This window comes from Xiphophorus hellerii, chromosome 23 (genome assembly GCF_003331165.1).
Source record: "Xiphophorus hellerii strain 12219 chromosome 23, Xiphophorus_hellerii-4.1, whole genome shotgun sequence".
In the NCBI taxonomy this organism is placed as follows: Eukaryota; Metazoa; Chordata; class Actinopteri; order Cyprinodontiformes; family Poeciliidae; genus Xiphophorus; species Xiphophorus hellerii.
In genome coordinates this window covers 26585752-26605154 of record NC_045694.1, presented here as the reverse complement: position 1 = coordinate 26605154, position 19403 = coordinate 26585752, and the positions used below count along the sequence as shown (strand labels likewise).

General features: G+C 40.3%; 1 protein-coding gene across 1 annotated transcript in view; it reads left to right on the top strand.

The window, feature by feature from the left end:
* The window catches only part of pigg (phosphatidylinositol glycan anchor biosynthesis class G (EMM blood group)), a 114636-nt gene that overhangs the window by 33391 nt on the left and 61842 nt on the right, over positions 1-19403 (top strand). The window contains exons 6-8 of the mRNA XM_032554954.1: positions 6535-6747; positions 14148-14365; positions 15297-15581. Of these exons, the coding sequence (XP_032410845.1) occupies positions 6535-6747; positions 14148-14365; positions 15297-15581 (716 nt within the window). The remainder of the gene's footprint in view (positions 1-6534; positions 6748-14147; positions 14366-15296; positions 15582-19403) is intronic.

The following is a 19403-nucleotide window of genomic DNA, read 5'->3' as shown; positions in this document are numbered from 1 at the left end:
GGATTATTGTTTTTATAAATATCTCGTTTATTTTTTCTCATTTATCATGAGAACGTCTCGTCATAAGAATTTTGATTCATTTTGACAATAATACATTCCAGTCGATGATGTTCGAAAGACCAAAAGCTGGTCTGCATTGTCAGAATTTTTTATTTTTTACTATTTTCTCCAATATTAGTTCCATGAGAGCCTGATTAAAGATCAATAAGGTCAGAAATAGGATTAAATTCTTCTTCATGCAACTGGTGTCTTAAAGAAGCCTAATTTAAGATGGGAATGTTTTTAAAAAGCAGCTTGTAGGACTTAATTACCTAAAAAACTGCAGTTCCTACAAACTAAATCTAATGAAGAATATTTTAAATTCTTACATTACTTTGATTAAAGTTAATTCAAGTCAGTGAAATTCAAGTGGTAATCTACAACTTTCTGTTTTCTTGGTGCGGCCATGTGACTCTACACAGAGGCTCATTATTCCTAACTGCTCTTCAAAATGGGAATAACAAGAGAGCAACCCATTCAGGTTTCTCTGCCTGTACCTTTAAGAATATCCAGCGGGGGAGATAAATAAGTATTCAGGGCAGGTTCTTTTTGATGCTTTGCTGATTTTCTCAGCATCTCTCAATTTTTAGACATTTTTGTTTTTATGTGGTGAGAGACTTTGAGCCATTCCTCCTTACAGCTACTCTCCAGATCACTTCAGGTTCTTAGCTGCTGCCTAGCAACTCAAAGCTACGGACTTCCTGCACGACCACAATGTGCTTCGTCTTTGGTAACTCCATTGTTGTCTTAGCTGTTTATCTCGATTTATTGCCATGCTGGAAGACTCATTCATGACCCATCTTTAATGTTCCTGGATTTCACATTCAATTGGCCGCCGAGCAGAAAAAACGGCACCAGAGCTTAAAGGAAGAGAGTTTGATTTTGCCCTCTACTGACCACAACACTTTCTCCCAAACCGCCTCTGCAAAAGATTTGCAGATCCTTCACAAGCAGTTTGTATTGCAAGGTTGAGCTATGACACACATTTTTATTTTACATTGATATGATTTCCATTTTGATTCAGGGGAATCATAATTAAGAAAAAAAAAGGAGAAGCAAAAACTGGCCATATAATCTTAACCCTCTGATGCATGAATTATGATCCTTTGTGTCAGAATTTTTTTTCCATTTTTTAAAATTCTTTTCTTAAGGCATAAAAAAGGTAGGAACATTTTTTTGTAAAAATATATATATATATTTTTTTATGTGATCAATTGTAATTTTGTCCAAATACAAAGTTGTTATTTGAAAAATACATCAGTAGTATTGTTCCTTAGGGGTTATCTGATGTCACAATATTTTTTTTACTTGCAAGAGTCGTCTACAGTAGAAGGAGGACCGGGTCGGTTCTCATGCTTTTTTGTCTGTCGGCCATATTGTATTTAACAAAAATAATTTCTTGCATTTGCAGCTGATGGCCAGTAGTTGATGGTATATTTTATGATGCATTAGTGTCCACTTCAGTGGTCTGTGTGCATTTATAACATAAAAATCCACAGGAAGCACAAGAAAATGGCTTTTAGATAGCTGTCCACTGTAGTGACCACTATGCATGAAAGGGTTAAGAAATGATTTAAAATAAGCACACTCCTCCCCCTGACTATATTAGAAGTACAACGGCGAACCTTAGATGGACGGATGTACATGCACCACCTATAGCAGCTGGTTAAAAGATATGAGTCTGTCCAATTCCCACCAATCTTCCAGCTTATGTTCCTGGAGGCAATTCCACCCTTTGGTTGGAGTAGAACAAACTGATTCTGTTTCTGTGGATCTGAAACGGATCTGTGTGAAACACTGGCATCTAGCTAATCTGTGGGAGACAAAATTCTGAATGTGTTTCGGGATCAAATAAATATTTCACTTATAGACACAAACCTTTTTTTTTTACCCCTCCAGGGGGTCTTTTGCGGGCTCTAGTGTCCCTTATATGACAGTAGGCTGACAGGAAACGGGGAAGAAGAGGGGGAAAGACACGCGGCAAATATCGTCGGGTCCGGGAGTCGAACCCGCGACGGCCGCGTCGAGGACTCAAGGCCTCCAAATATAGGTCGCGCTAACCGCTACGCCACCACGGCACGCCCCACGAACCATTTTTTAATGGATATTTTGTCTCTCTACATTAAAATGTCGAGAGTCTTTTTGTTTTCAAGTGAGCAATTGGATATTTTGAAAGATGTCTCAGTAAGATCTGTACAGAAAAAAAGAAATCAGGGTTGACTCACGTTTTAGTATTTAAAAGCTTGCTTAGGTGCTTGAATAATGTTTTCCTAATAATTTCTTCCAACTTTTTAACACAAACATTAAGAAAACAATTGTTTGAATGTTAGCTTACGAAGAGTTTGCCAACTGGCTTAAAGATGAACTCTTTACTGGGCCATAAAGTCTAACTAATCGATGCAAGAGTTTATAGAAATATTACTTTTCATCCTTTACTTTTAAAGATTGTGGGGAATTGATTCCACACTAGCTGATCCAGGGAGACGGAGAGACAGCGGCCACAGGCCTGGACGTGAATAATTGGAGCACTTGAACACGGTGGTCTGTCTTCACCCCTTATTTTAAAAGAAATAAAGAGAGCTGCATGGATACTCCATCATGGCCCAAAGTCCTCCAGTTTTTGATTCTGATGTAAGTTTACATAATGCATTTCCAGTTCTTGAGCAAAATGGAGAATTTTATGTGTGTTAGAAAACTGTGAAGCGATAAGTAGAGATGCAACTACGATTAGCTGAAGTTATTAAAACGGCAACCTCTTTGAATCATCTTTTCTGGATAGTGGAGTTTCTTATCTTAAGTCTGAGATGTACAGAAACCTCCAACCTTTCTGAAACCAAAATGTTTCCATGCTAAAAGCTCAAAAGGATATAATGGTCTTCCTGTCATCTAGCTAGCTAGCTATTTAGCTATCTATATAGCTATCAAATTTTCTAGCTAGCTGTGTAGCTAGCTAGATAAATGGATAGCTAGCTAGTGTGGGGGTTTGATAATGGATAGCTAGCTAGCTAATTATCTAGCTAGCTATGTTACTATCTAAGTGTGTATCTAATTATCTATCTATCTAGCTGTCTAATTATCTAGATATCTAGCAAGCTGTTAAGCAAGCTATCTATTGACGTACTTAGCTCACTCTTCCACATGATGTATTCACAGATTTTTTGTTTTGTTTTGATTTTTCAGTTTCTGACCGTCTAAGATGAAACTTGGCTGGTTCTGACCACCAACAGTTTACTTGTTGCATCTCTAACAATAATACCAGTCCCTTCGTTGTGTGTCGTCCAAAGAGCGTTACGTTTCCAGAGCAGGGGTCCTCAAATCCAGGCCTCAAGGACCTGGTGTTCTGCCACTTTTAGATGTGTCTCCGCTTCAACACACCAGTAATGAGGTCTCTGGAGAACTGTACTGCATACTGAGGAGGGGATCCAGCCGTTTGATTCAGGTGGATCAGGGACACATCTAAAGGTTGCAGGACCTGCAGGTCTGGATTTGAAGACCCCTGCTCTCCACAGGTTAGTGTGGCGGGTTCGATAATGGAGAAAGCCCCTCTGCTTGTTGCTAACAGCGTAGAGATTGAGAAAAAGAAGACTCCCTTCCCTCTGCTTTAGCTGGCAGTATAATTGCAACCAACAACGAAACTTTAAATCTGCAACTTAGTACTAAACATCTTAAAGCAGGTTTCACTTCCTGTCATCTTTTAGTTTCTGGAGGTGTGACTGTAGCTCCTTTTAGTTTCAAACGGATCGTTTTCTGGCTTATACCGCTGTCCAAATAAGCCTCCAGCTCCGAAATGCGTGGCCGTCTTTAATCTGCGGTGGTCTCACTTCCTGACAGCTCCGCTGTTCGTTTAAAAAGGCTTTCTGCATAAGTTTAATTCATCGCTGCAACCTGAAAACTTCACTCAAACGCAGACAGTACAGGGCGGGGGAGAACAGCACTCCCACTGTCTGTCTGCTGTCGGAAGCTCTCTTCAGAAAGCAGATTGTCAACAACGAAACGCTTGACAGGAGACGACGGGCTTTGAAAAACAACATCCCGGGCTCACTTGATAATGATGATGATGATTAAATTCACGTCCTATTTTGTTGATGCTGTTGCCGTCCTGACAGCCCCCCTCATGGGTATTAATATGAGAATAATGACGGGGGTGATTTGTCGTATTGTGTTTGGTTCCTAAAACGTTATATATTTATTTTTTTTGCCCCGGTTCTAACCCACGAGCACGATGCAGGCTGCCTTCAGGTATTAAAATGAGAAGTTTTCGACTCTCCCCAGCCCCTCACATTGCTTTCATTTGCTCACAGTTTCACTGCTCAGGGGTCAGAAGTAGCGGAGCAGCAGCGACTACAACGGCACGCTCCGTTAATTCGTCTTACTTCATCAGGCTCCCTAGTAATTGAATGCCGTGGGATGTTTCACCACCGCTGTTGCCGTATTTCTGACTCCAAGACAAGGACTTCCTTTTTTTTTTTCTGTAAATTTGTCCTGGTTTGTCCTGGCTTTTGTGTGCAGGGGCATAAACCTGCGTAAAAACAAGACAGAAAGTTGAATTATTTAATGCGCCTGTAATGTGACTGTAGTAGAAAACCGTGGCTTTTGTCTTGAGAAAGAAATATGCGTGCTGGTGATCGGTTTTACACAGCTGTCACTGCTGGGAGGACGTGGCGTTAAGGGACGAAAACACCCACAGAAGAGGCGGTGTCAGGGGTTCCTACAGGAGCTGGAAACACCTGGGATTAGAAGGAATAACACATTAACGATCTGATGCTGCTGTTGGATCAACCTTCCAGACCACTCAGGCCTTCCGGTTCGGGTTCTGCTCTGCATTGCCAGAACCAGAACCAATCTAATATTCTTGTATGGAAGAAACTTCCAGAAAACTGCAAAACTGCTGGAACATTTTAAATCAAGACTGAAAACCAGTTGCCTTTGATTCGTAACCACTGGAACATTGATCAATATATTTGATTAGTATTTTCTTGGTTATACTGATGATACCATTTAACAAAATGTAATGTTTATTGCGTGCTTCGTAATTTGTTGCTGTATTGTGTTTTTATGACGTAAAGCACTTTGAACTGCCTGTTGCTGGAGTCTGCTATACAAATAAACGGGACTCACCAGGATGCAGATTGTATGGAAAAGTACATTAGTGGCCCTTGTACTGAACTTTTGACCTGCATGACAAAAGGTTTGGACACCCATCGCCTGAATCGGGGATGCACGATGTACCGTAATAACATCGGCATTAGGTGACCTTTTTTTTTTTTTTTTACACATTGATATCGGCTCAATAGGTTGGATCGATATTAACAACCAATGTTTATTTCCATTTTGTGGCCATTTCCAGACGGGACAGAAGGAATTTGGTGATGTTTCAGTCATCATGAAGCAGGGCAGGATCTTGGAGTTTAATGTAGACAATATCTGTAAATATTGGCTATCGGCCATAACAGCAAAATTGGTAACTTTATTTGACAGGGTGTGCATAAGACTGACATGACACTGTCACAAATGTAACATAACACCTGCTATGAACATAAAGGAGTCTTTATGAATGTCTGACTGTTGTCATAAAGTGTCATTGTGTAAACATTCACAGTCAAACATGCATGAAGACTCCTTCATATTCATAGCAGGTGTTATGTCAGGTTTATGACAGTGTAATATCAGTTTTAAGAACACCCCGTCAAATAAAGTGTTACCGCCAAGGATAATAGTATGCCCGTCGCGAAGCAATAACTCAATTAATTGCATGTAAATTAAAACAAGCTCAATAATTTCCATTTGCCTGATTTTTCTCTGTTCTTCCAAAAACTGGATGATAAAAATCTTCAGTCTGGTTCTTTGGTCTCAACAAGACCTTCTTTTTTGAAGGACAATTTTGTTTCAGAGAATTTATGATTCACTTTATTTGTTGTTTCTGTAGTTTTGTTTGATTTATTCTGAATTTTTTTAATGTCTTCCAGTTCCAGTGTTAAATGTTGATTAGAATTGAAAGCTTGTTGATCTTTGATAATGCGTCCTTGCATTGTTATTATGCCATTACCATTATATTACTTGAAGATGGTCTCAATAACGATATTTTCATTTATCGCAATAACTTCTGGGACAATTTATCGTCCAGCAAAATTAGTTATTGTGACAGGCCTATTCAATAGCAGATATTGGTGTTAGCCCTTGGTATTAGTCTGAGTCATCTGTTTGTCCGTCTGTGATCTGTCTCCCTAGTTTTTTTTTTTTACATTTAAAGCCAACCTTCTGCAAAAACTTTGAAACATTCACAGAGAATTTTTTTTTTTTATTATTACTTTTACTTTGAAAATTGTCCAAACTGACCAAGTCAAACATCCTAAACTCTGTCTGGGAGAAAGAGTTGCAGTGACTTTTTAACTGTTGCATGCTGTTCCTCCAGAAGCAAAAGAAAGGCCTCTAGTCATCCCATCTCCGTCTGGTTTCATCATCGCCTCCCTTTGTTTTTGTCTTCTCTTCCTGAAGCGGGAATGGAGAGGCCCGGCGAGGTGGAGCAGGTCGACCTGGCCCCGACGCTGGCCCTGGGCCTGGGGCTGCCCGTGCCCCAGAACAGCGTCGGCCGCGTCATCCCTGACGTGCTGGAGGAGCGGTCGCTGCGGGACCAGCTGCGCTTCCTGCATCTCAACGGCCACCAGCTCAGCTGCCTGCTCCGAGACAGCACGCCCGACTACCAGAAAGGTAGGCGGCAGGGAACTTTTCTTCCGGAGAGCCTCGCACCCGACGGGTCGTCTCGTTGTTGCGCTGCATCGTTTCGGGACTTGTCTTGTAACAGACTCGACCTCCACACTTTGCTCACACCGCCACCCGCCAGGTTATTGTGGCAGATTTTAAAGGGCTTAGTTTACGCCAGAACAAAATGCAGTGCAATTCTTTCTCGCCCGATGGAATCGTTTTTGAAGTGAAGAGCGTTTCAGCCGGCGTCAGTCAGAAAAGTCCCGCCAACGTGAATGGAAACCAAAACATACAGTCGGCTTCCATTATTTCATCTCGGCCTCCATCAAAATGTTGAACTTCATTTCCATATTTATTCTGCCATGAATAAAATGAGCTCTGTCACCACATAAGCATATTCATTGTATCATTATCATACTTATGGACACAGTAATTTGTATTTTTTTTTTTTTATAATAAAAATGATTCCATCTAGGCCTGAAAATAGGAAATTGGGGACATTTAGATATTAACTAAAGTCTCTCCCATGCAGGTACTTTTTCACATTTTGCATATTTTAGGTTTACGCCACAATGCTCTGTTAAACTTTAGTTTTTAAGCACTAAAACGTCTCAGGAAGCCTAATGCTTGGCAGGAGTGAGCACTTGTGTCCTAACTATCATCACAAATTAAATTTGTAGATAAATTATCTACAGATACACAAAGATAAGACAAATTCTCATGCATTGGCGTTATTAAAATTAGCGACAACAAAATCTACAAAAGCAATTCCAAAGTCCAAAGCACTTAAAGCTCATGTTTTATATGACACTACTTAATATTTCTTTTCAGCCCTTATTACTGTGTTTGGGTTTCCTATCAGAAATGCCACCAGAACAATTCCCAAAGTTGGAATTCCAAGTTGGAAAGTCAAAAAGTCTCTGAGCCCTTTGTTCAATATCCAACAAGGCTGCCATGTATTTAAAAGATATTAAAGGTTCATATCTAATCACACCAGTTAATAAATGTATAGATTGTATAGAATGTATAGAAATAAAAAGTGTTTGGATTGTGTTGCTAACAGTAGTTGGCTGCACAACAATTTTGCAAATTCCACAAGCTTTCAAGGCGAATCGAATGCAGCATATCTCCTTCATCTAATATTTAAAAAGTTTAATACAATTATTTCATTGCTTTTCTTTCTTCATCGTCCAGAAAGCAGTTGAGGGCTTAAAATGGATGCTGGAGAAAGTCACAGATTGGGGAAAGCTCGCGTTTGTAAACCAAAATCTCTTGGTTTTGCTGCTGTGCAAAACCAAGAGATGTGTGCATACGTTTTTTTTTTGTTTTTTTTCATTTTATTTTTTAATAACAATGCTCGATTGTTGGCATGTGTGGGAAAAGAGTTAAAACTGTTTCCTCCAGCGCTTCAAGTCAAACTGCAAAGATGGGAAATGTCTCCAGAAGGCCTTAATGAGAAGCGAAGTCCATCAAAACGTCTTCAAAGTTTAAACGTTTCGTTAAACTGACTTTAAAAACAGACTTTTTAATTCAGATTGGGATTTATTAACCCTCCTTTCTCATGCTTTTGGACTCTGATATTTATTTATTTGAAACTGTGTTTTAACTTAATTTTATTTATTTATTTCGAACAGAGAAAGAAAAATAGATAAACTAAACAAACTGTCATGCCCAATTGACATGAAATTTTACATTATCTGTTCAAAAAGAAGCAAGTAGAAGGTACAAGATCTTATGGGGTTTTTTTTATACATTTTTAAAATCAATATCATTTGTGGTCCTGGAAACACTCATCTTATAGAATGTATTTCCCAATAAGATCCTTTTTAAACAGTTTTTTTAAGCTGGTTTATGTTTGTACTGTTTTTGAATCCATTCCATAAACCTGCTCCACACACTGATGAACAAAAACTCTTTTTGGTTGTTCTAATACATTGTTTTTAAAAAACAAAGAAAATAAGGAACCAGTAGGACAAGAAAAAACATAACCAAGAACAAAATAATTGGCTTACCACTGCTTTTCCATTTGACTAGGAGTGGACAATAAATCATTAGCAATAAATATCGCGATAAACATGTGATCAGTATCAATACATAACACATCTTATAGAATATTCACTATTCAATATGTGGAATATTCATTGATCTCCGATCCAGAACCGCACAGCATTCTGGGAGATGGATGCTTTAGTTGCTCAATCTGGGTTGGTGGTATCAATTGTCCCACGCACTCTTTGGTCACCTAGCAACAAGCTGCTGACAAACTTGCGCAGCAGCAGTTTCATGTTTTGCCACCGTTTCTCATAACTGAAAACCATTTAAAAATAATAGTAATAATGTAAAAAATAAATAAATAATAATGGTGTAGAGTGAAAACTGTGGCTAACACAGGAAAAATTATGCCACCAGCTTGGCGGTATTTAAGATGTTAAAAACAAACAAAAAAAAAATTAATCGATAATTATCGATATCGACTGATATGAAATGCTTCTATCGTGATACGTTTTTTTTTCTCAGCCATATCGTCCAAGAAGAAGTGAACACTTGTTTAACCCTATTTCTTTTCTCAATCTAACAAAGTATATATATATCACTCACCCACTCAGTAATGATCAGAAAGGTGTAATTAAAAACAAGCTGTGGTATTCATCTGCCTGTTCAATTTACCGTGCAACAGAACCAACAATTGTAGCAGCCGGAGCTCAACAAGATCAGTCTGGATTTGCTCAACTCCAGCAGGAGCTGGGTGTTTTAAGTAAACCTGTTTTGATCACAGCTTTTTTGTACCTGAATAAATTACCTTTTAAATGTAAAAACCACCTCAGGGAAGTCTCCAATCTGTAGTCTGCTCTTTAACTTCAGTCCTTTCCCATGTCTGTAAAACTACTCGCACAAATCCCAGCCTGTATTTGTTTTTATCCATCTACTTATGTCTCGTCGACAAACGGTTTCTGTGAGACATCCAGTCTTTGAGCTCCTTCCTCCTTGTTTCCAGACGTCCTTCCCATCTTCCTGTTTAAACAGCCAGAAGTTCATCGTTCTTTTGTCTGAGAGGTGTCACAAGTGAAGGAGCCGACAGAGAGAACATGAAACCAATACTAGCTTAAAACGGAATGAATTCTAATTAATCCCACAGAGATCCCCGGTAAGCATTAAAGCAGCGATTTATTTTTTTTAAGTCTGTAGATGTTGTCCTCATTTTCACAAATCGCTGATTTGGAAGATGAATGGACGATTTGAAATCACGCGCACGGCTGAAGAAGAATCCACAAAGATCGGCGGCGGCTTTAAAAATCACGTCTGACCTGCTGGAGGTGATGGATTTGTGCCGAGCCGTTTGCTTCACCGGGTTAGACGTGTCGCCTCACACTGAACAATACTCCTGATTTAAATGTTGCCCTCATTTAGTGTTCTGAGGCTGTTGGAGCTGTGCGGTATGTTGAATCGCAGTTATCATTGCAGTATTAGGTATTTGCTTGTTGTTCATGCTACGAATAAAACCCTGTTACAACCCTCCGTTTGTGGATCAATTTTAAAGTTTATTCAGCAATGGGAGTCAACAGGATTGGCACAAAAATCATAACACGAATGAAGCGAATAAAAAGAAAGCCACTACAACTAATAGCAACGGCATTCTGTAGATTATTGACTATGGTTTGTGTAGTTGGATGTGGTGGCATTGTGATGTGACGCGCTTCAGTGGATCCGATTCCCTTCACATTTTCATCATTCGGAGTTTTTTCAGCCACTGTTTACGTCCGATCCGGCTTTGATGACTTAAAAGTCAGACAAAATGCAACATGACCGTTTTTTTCCCCGTGAATGGATTGGAATCGGACCATTCACATCGTCGTGAGAAAGTTGGATGTTGGTCTCAGTTGGGCAAAAAAATCCAATTTGGGTTGCATTCACCTGCTGTGTGAACGTGGCCTTAGTGCCACGTTCACACAGCAGATTCAAGAGCATGGATTCATGCTCTTCATATCTTCACGAATGATTTGAGTGGTCTTTATCTGAAAGTGGTAGGACAGGGAAGTAGTTAAAGAGAGAGGGAAGACATGCAGCAAAGGTCACCAGGCTGGGAATCTGGGAATCGATGTTTATGACTGTGGTCATGAAGTGTCATTTGGCAAATGACACTTTTAATGCAAAGTTGCTTTAAAATGTGCATTAAAGGTCGGTTAAAAGTGCCAACTTTGCATTATCTGGTAAATTTAAACACTTCAATGCAAAGTTGTCACTTTTAATTAGAAGTGTCATAATTTACCGAATGACGCTTCATAACAATAGTCATAGACATCCATGAAGACTCCTTCATCTTAAATATTTGTGTCAGAGTCGTATCAGTCTTAAGAACACCCCTTCAAATAAAGTTACCAAATATTTTAGCTGAAGTCGGAGCTGTCTTATCTACACGTAGCTAAATTTAGATGTGCCGTAATTGTTTGTTCTGTGTATGTTGACCCAAACATTTTGCCCTTTTACGTTACTTTACATATCCAACGGAATCAAGCATTCATGAGGACCGGAAGTCTGTTAAGGCTAGAAATCCGGAAAACACAAGTTGCTATTCTTTGAACTTTATTTATGTATTTAAGCTAGCCACATGCATTTACAAACTTGTTTCCAGTTCCTCGCTGTTTCTTCGTTGGACCACTTTTGATGAGACGGTGAAAAGAAACACCCCACATAAACCGGACCCTAACTTTACAATAAAAAACAAATAAACAAGAAGCTTATCAGGCACAATGGAGGGCATACTGCTACGCATCTTGAGGATCTCAGCACAGCTAGCGTGAGAAATGCTTGCATCATGAAGCATTAACTATTGCTGCTAATCTGTAGTCACCCCTGTGTGTGTGTGGGTGTGGGTGGGTGTGTGTGTGTATTTTTCCCCTCAGTACCCAGTTCAGATGATGCATCAGGTTCACTGTGTTCATGTCTAAAGCAGATGTCTCCCAAACAGCAAACGTTGCATTTAGAAACAAACAAAAAACACAAATGGCACCTCATTTCCCTCTCTATTTTAGTCCATGGGTTTCCATAGCGATGGGAGGGGAAAAAAATGGAAATAAATTCAGTAGACCTACATTTGGATGTGTTGATTTGTCTGAATCCGTCCACTCGGGTAATCAGGAAGTTATTATGCAGCAGGATGTGTTTGCCACCGTTGCCTCGGGTGTTTTGATAACCCTCCCGTCGGACAAATCTTCCTCCTCTGGTGCTCAGGGTTTGGAGTCTCGGGGTGCAGTTTGGATTTTGTTTTTTTCAGGGTTTTTGTGTTTTTTTTTGCAGATCTGCAATGCATCGAGCGTTTTTTTTTTCTCCACCCGACTCCTCGGGCCGGCATTTTCCAACTCGGCCCGTCTTGCGTTATCTCAAAATCTTGAGTTGTTTTTCTCGCTTTTCACAAGAAATAACTTTCAGGACATGAAAGCAGGCCTTTTTAAAAAAAAAAAGATGATGCAAGGCTTAAACAACCCCTTTCCAATTTAATTCTTCCTCTGCCACATTCCCGGGTCCTGTCTCGAGCATTTCAATCTTTATGTTGTGTTTTTTTCCCTCTCCTGTTCTTCTAACCTCGGGCATTTGGAGGAGCCATTAACCAATCCCTGTACTTTCAGACGGATGATGCATGGCCGGGGCCATCCATATTGTGTAATTCATGCCTGCGGCTTAAGGTTCTAATATTTCTTCTAACCCTTTCTGTCTGACAGAGCCTCAGTCCCTATTTATCACATCTATGCTTATGCTGCCGAGATGGGTGTTACATTGCAAATAATTGTTTATAGGAGATGCTGCGTGTTTTTCACGGAGCTGAAACAAATTGCTCTGACCTTCGAGCGGCTTCGAAGCCGTTGGAGTAAAATGTGAGGTGGCATCATTTGATGTGCTGAATGAGTCAGAGCCGGTCTCTCTAAGCGACCAGACAAATTGCTCATGAGGCTAAATGGTCTCACCAGGGGCGAACTCGCTTTTTTTTTTTTTAAGTTGACACAGAACCATAAAAAAAGAAGAAAATACTGAATAGATTTTTTTCCCTATTCAAAAGAACATCATTATGTCCAAAATGACGGATGAAGTCGTAAATAAGATTACACGGATCTGATTTCTACAGAAACGGTCAGAAAGATTTCCTCCTGATTAAAGACAAGCGCGTCGCGGCTGTTTGTAGAGGCTTTTGTTGCGACGAAACGTCTTTCTGCATGGTGACGCGCCCCATCGCAAAGCTGAAACAGGTCCACGAATTATTTTAGCAGCACGGCAACAAGTCTGAGCCGTTGTCTTGGTCTTCCAAATTCCACAGATCTCAGTCCAGTCAAACATTGATCGATCGGTAGTCCACTGTTAGTCAATCAATCCATCCGTGGGGGCGCCCCTCATTGAAAGTTAAACTTGAAGCGTCCGCTGGTCGCGTCTCGTCAGCAGATACTTCTTCACAACCTCCGGGGTCGAACGGAGTCCACGCCTCAACGGGTCGGAGATGTTTCGATAGGAGAACGGGGACCAGTACACTTCTAATTCATAAAGTTACGCCTGATTGGTCTGTTTTTCTAGAAGCAACATCTAGTGGCCTTGTAAGTTCAGAGCCGCTTCGAAATTGTAACCCTTTAGTGCATGAATTATGATCCTTTATGGCTGGATTTTATTCCAAACTGTTTTTGATTTCCTTGAGGCATAGAAAAGAAAAGGTAGGAACTTTTTTTTTTTAAATTGTCATTTTTTTTGTTAAGCAAAAAAAATTTTCTAGGATTTTTTTCTAGATGATCAATTGTAATTTTCTCCAAATACAGAATTATTTGGAAAACACTTCAGTAGTATTTTTCTTTAGGGGTTAGTTGATGTCGCTATATATATACATACAGTACAGTATATATATTGTTCTACCTGCAAGAGTTGTCTAGAGTAGGAGAGACTGGCCACTTGCAGTGGATGGCCAGTAGCTGATAGTGTATTGCCTGGTGCACTAGTGTCCACTTCAGCATCTATAACATAGAAATCCACAAGAAGCGCAAGAAAATGGCTTTCAGATATCTGTCCACTGCAGTGACCGCGATGCATGAAAGGGTTCAAATGGAAAGATCCGTTCAGGCATTTTAGGGAACCGAAGTGGAAAACGAGATTGTCAGCTTTTGGTCTTTGTTAGGCACACGACAATTCCTGTCCAATGTGATTTATTTATTTTTTAAAATTTTTTAATTTTTATTATTGTTTTAGTTTGCACAGTTTTTCCAGCATTAATGCTACGGAAGGACAAAAACGAAAAGAGGGAATGACTAATTCAGAAAAAACTGTTTTACTAAATTAAAAAAGCACAGTAATAGATCACCTCGTCTTGAAAACAAATAAAAAACAAGATATTTCCACTTTGTTTTTTTTTTTCCTTTTCACCCTGTCCGATCCAGAGGCCGGCTTCGAACAGTTTCGTGTGGCAGAAAAGGCTCATGGGAGCTGGATGAAGCTCTACCTGGAAGGAAACACCTCTGAGGTTCTGACCAACATGGGCAAAAAAGTCCTGAAGCAGTACCTGGAGGCGCTGGCTGCCATGAGTTCTGCTCTGAGCAAACAGCTGGGCAAATACGACATGTACTCCATGATCGCAGGAATGGTGTTTGTGTTCCAGGTGAGGCCCCTAGAGCGTCTGCTGGGGGAGCCCGGCCCCCCGTTTAGCAGTGCTGGTTTGGCTCATTAACCCACACAACAAGTGCAGGAAGTAAAAATTGAAAGGAGAAACTCGGAAGATTACAAACTTTTGATAGCTTTAATGCCAGTAACAAGAATTGGCATTAAAAATAATGCTGGGGTAAAAATGTAAAGTTAGCTTGTTATTCAATGCAGCAAGCAAAATTGAAATGTTTTTTGATTTACTCCACACACACTAGATTTTAAAAAATTATGAAATCATTGTTTCTTGCTATTCACAAATTGCTGGGATCATATAAATCATGTAATTACATTCACAGTCATTGTTGTAATTAGGATGCAGATAGCGACCTACAGAAACTGGTTTTAGCTAAGTGGGATTTCTTTTAAGAACTACAAAACAAGAAGAGGTAGCAGTCAGTGATCATCTACATTAGTAGCAGAGGGTGACGTCTAAGCACTGTGTGAGACAGAGTAGTTGCTGTAATTTAGGGCCTTACTAATATTTTAAATAAAATATGATCATGAAACTGACATTTTAAACTGACTTCAGCAGACACGCTACCTGCTAGCTCCTTGTTTTGAAAATGTACCTGAAAAAATAGACCTTTAAACTAGAGCTTACATTTCATTCAAGGTGGATTTAAAGCATCTTAAAATGTCTTAAATTCGACTGACTTCAAACACCATGAGATGAAGGAATTTGTATGATTCAGGTGTGCTGCAAAAGGGATGCAAATAAAAATTGCGGGATAGTAGCTGTCGACCCCTGACCTAAAGACGTCTACAGACTGCATAAAAGTATAAACATCACAACAGAGAGATGAGGTTCCTTCTTTTTAACCTGACAGCTTGATCCAAGTTGGTCCAACTTTTTCCTCACCTCTCCTCTTCCTCCCCTGGCCTTTCAGCTCCTGCTGGTCTTACTGCTGGCGATGCCCGAAGCCCTCAGCAGCGCCGCGGCAGTGGACCTTCCGGTGCTCTCCTCCCTGCTCTCCCTGCCTTTCTACCTCTTGTGCCTGCTCCTCGCCTCCGTGCACGTGTTGGTGTGCACGTCTGCGGAGAGCTCCTGTTACTTCTGCAGCCTCTCCTGGGGCCTCGTGTTTGCCGCCGTTGCCTTCTCCTCGGCGATGTTTTGCATTCTGATCTCCATGGTGACACGGAGACTCCCGTTCGGACCCGCGGTACATGGGAAGGTGAGTGAGACTTCGCGACGAAACTGGTGTCTAACGTTTGTGCTGCAAAAATGTTTTTTTGTGCCGCTGTCAGTTTAGAGATATTAAGAAATGTGTCCAGAGGTCATAAAAGGTCAACAGACCAGTACCTGTTTACAAACTCAAATGAAATACGGTGTCAGTCAACTGTGCAACTTTTGTGCTGGTTTGTGCTGCAGAAAGTTTTTTTTTTTTTTTTTAAACAACCTTTAAAAAAAAATAACTTGTTTTTTTTTAAAGGTTGTTTTATCATTTTCATCATTTTAATGATATTAATACGTTTCCAGATGTCACAAGAAATTCCCAGCCACATTAACAAAGTCAAACAAAATTGATATGAATTCATTTTGATATGTTTGCCAACTTACATTTGGCCAATTAGCTCATCATAGGTTTATAAAACTGTGATGTCATCGTCTGAGGCTTCACTAATTGTTGAACGTCACGGTAATGTTTGTCTGTGTAAAGTTCTGACTGGATCTGATTCAAAAGTCTCCATAAAATAATCTCATTATTCTGACATTCAGTGATTAGAAATAATTTTGACAACCTCAAAATGACAGGAAATATTTAGGCTCATTACAACGAGTGGAGAAATGTTATGTTTGTAAAAGCAGCTTGAATAATAAGAAAGGCTAAATCCACTCAGGTTCTTTTGGTCTTTTTCATATTTGTCAACTTGTTTTTAAGCTCTTTGTTTCCCGAAGGTTTATTTCTGCACATCGATCCAGTTTGTTTTCTTGTTTTTATTTCTAAAAATTGGAGAAAAAAACCCCCCTCCAAATCCTATTTAATGAGTTTTCAGAAGAACATAAATGTTTCAAACCCTGATTGACTTGCCCACCTGGCTTGGTATTTAATCAATGATTCCACTTAATTACCCCCTAATTACTCTACAGTGTTGCACAGGAATACAATAAGGTAACTAGAAAATTTCTGAAGAAATTTAGCTGGGGCCTGCCAAGGCGTGCCCGTCGGTTTGGGCCCGGCGTTGTCACGCTACAAATTGGCATCGATGCTAAAGAACGCTGCAACGTAATCAGTGGCACGCTGAGAACCACAAGAACGTTAAGTGAGGTGGACGTGCACCATTCAGTATGATTTAAAATTTTGTCAAGGCTTTTATTGTGGAAGTTTTGTTAAACTTCATTTCAAAGGGCCAAACTAATCCCATGCGTAATAGTCCTTGTGTTAAAATAGTTATATAATGCTGAAAACACAAGTAGTTGATGTAAAAATATTAAAGGCTTTTATTTTTAAATGTTTGTTAAGCTTCATTTTAAAGCGCCAAACTAATCCCATGTTTATCAGTGCTTTGGATAAAAAAATCACATAATGCCCAAAAGAGCAAATACCTGATGTAAAATTGTCAAGGCTTTTAATTTGAAATTTTCAGTATGCTTCATTTCAAAGGGCCAAACTAATACCATGTGTAACAGTGCTTTGGATGAAAAAGTCAAATAAAGCCAAAAAGAGCAATTACATGATGTAAAAATATTCAAGGCTTTTATTTTGGAATTTTTGTTAAACTTCATTTCAAAGGGCCAACCTAATCCCATGAATAACAGTCATTGGATAAAATCTGTTATACACTGCTCAAAAAAATAAAGGGAACACTTAAACAACACAATATAACTCCAAGTAAATCAAACTTCTGTGAAATCAAACTGTCCACTTAGGAAGCAACACTGATTGACAATCAATTTCACCTGCTGTTGTGCAAATGGAATAGACAACAGGTGGAAATTATTGGCAATTAGCAAGACACACTCAATAAAGGAGTGGTTCTGCAGTTGGGACCACAGACCACTTCTCAGTACCTATGCTGTCTGGCTGATGTTTTGGTCAGTTTTGAATGTTGGTGGTGCTTTCACACTCGTGGTAGCATGAGACGGACTCCACAACCCACACAAGTGGCTCAGGTAGTGCAGCTCATCCAGGATGGCACATCAATGCGAGCTGTGGCAAGAAGGTTTGCTGTGTCTGTCAGCGTAGTGTCCAGAGGCTGGAGGCGCTACCAGGAGCCAGGCCAGTACACCAGGAGACGTGGAGGAGGCCATAGGAGGGCAACAACCCAACAGCAGGACCGCTACCTCCGCCTTTGTGCAAGAAGGAACAGGAGGAGCACTGCCAGAGCCCTGCAAAATGACCTCCAGCAGGCCACAAATGTGCATGTGTCTGCACAAACGGTTAGAAACCGACTCCATGAGGATGGTATGAGGGCCCGACGTCCACAGATGGGGGTTGTGCTCACAGCCCAACACCGTGCAGGACGCTTGGCATTTGCCAGAGAACACCAGGATTGGCAAATTCGCCACTGGCGCCTTGTGCTCTTCACAGATGAAAGCAGGTTCACACTGAGCACATGTGACAGACGTGACAGAGTCTGGAGACGCTGTGGAGAGCGGTCTGCTGCCTGCAACATCCTTCAGCATGACCGGTTTGGCAGTGGGTCAGTAATGGTGTGGGGTGGCATTTCTTTGGAGGGCCGCACAGCCCTCCATGTGCTCACCAGAGGTAGCCTGACTGCCATTAGGTACCGAGATGAGATCCTCAGACCCCTTGTGAGACCATATGCTGGTGCGGTTGACCCTGGGTTCCTCCTAATGCAGGACAATGCTAGACCTCATGTGGCTGGAGTGTGTCAGCAGTTCCTGCAAGATGAAGGCATTGAAGCTATGGACTGGCCAGCCCGTTCCCCAGACCTGAATCCGATTGAGCACATCTGGGACATCATGTCTCGCTCCATCCACCAACGTCACGTTGCACCACAGACTGTCCAGGAGTTGGCGGATGCTTTAGTCCAGGTCTGGGAGGAGATCCCTCAGGAGACCATCCGCCACCTCATCAGGAGCATGCCCAGGCGTTGTAGGGAGGTCATACAGGCACGTGGAGGCCACACACAATACTGAGCCTCATTTTGACTTGTTTTAAGGACATTACATTAAAGTTGGATCAGCGTGTAGTGTTATTTCACTTTAATTTTGTGTGTGGCTCCAAATCCAGGCCTCCATTGGTTAATAAATTTGATTTCCATTGATGATTTTTGTGTGATTTTGTTGTCAGCACATTCAACTTTGTACAGAACAAAGTATTCAATGAGAATATTTCTTTCATTCACATCTAGGATGTGTTATTTGAGTGTTCCCTTTATTTTTTTGAGCAGTGTATAATGCTCAAAACGCAAGTAGTTGATGTAAAAATATTAAAGGCTTTTATTTTGGAATTTTTGTTAAACTTCATTTCAAAGGGCCAAACTAATCCCATGTGTAATAGTCATTGGGTTAAATCAGTTATATAATGCTGAAAACGCAAGTAGTTGATGTAAAAATATTAAAGGCTTTTATTTTGGAATTTTTGTTAAACTTCATTTCAAAGGGCCAACCTAATCCCATGTATAACAGTCATTGGGTTAAATCAGTTATATAATGCTCAACAGAGCAATTATCTGATTTAAAAATATTCAAGGCTTTTATTTTGAAATTATTATTATGCTTCATTTTAAAGTTCCAAACTAATCCCATGTGTAACAGTTACTGAGTTAAATCAGTTATATACAGCCCATAGCAGCAAGTAGTTCTAAAGGCCAGTTCAGTCCTGATCTGTTTCAACTGAGGGTTCCACTATAGATAGAACTACAGCGATGCGTATTTGTAGTCCTAATCAGCAGCCAATAGCCTCTTGAGTTCCGTTGCTATGTTAAATAAGTTTCTCACCAAGGTGTGAACTGTTAGTGACAGAGCCTGAGACAGCCTAGAAAATCCTGTCGCATGACTTTGCTCTGAAGCACCGTGACAGAAAACC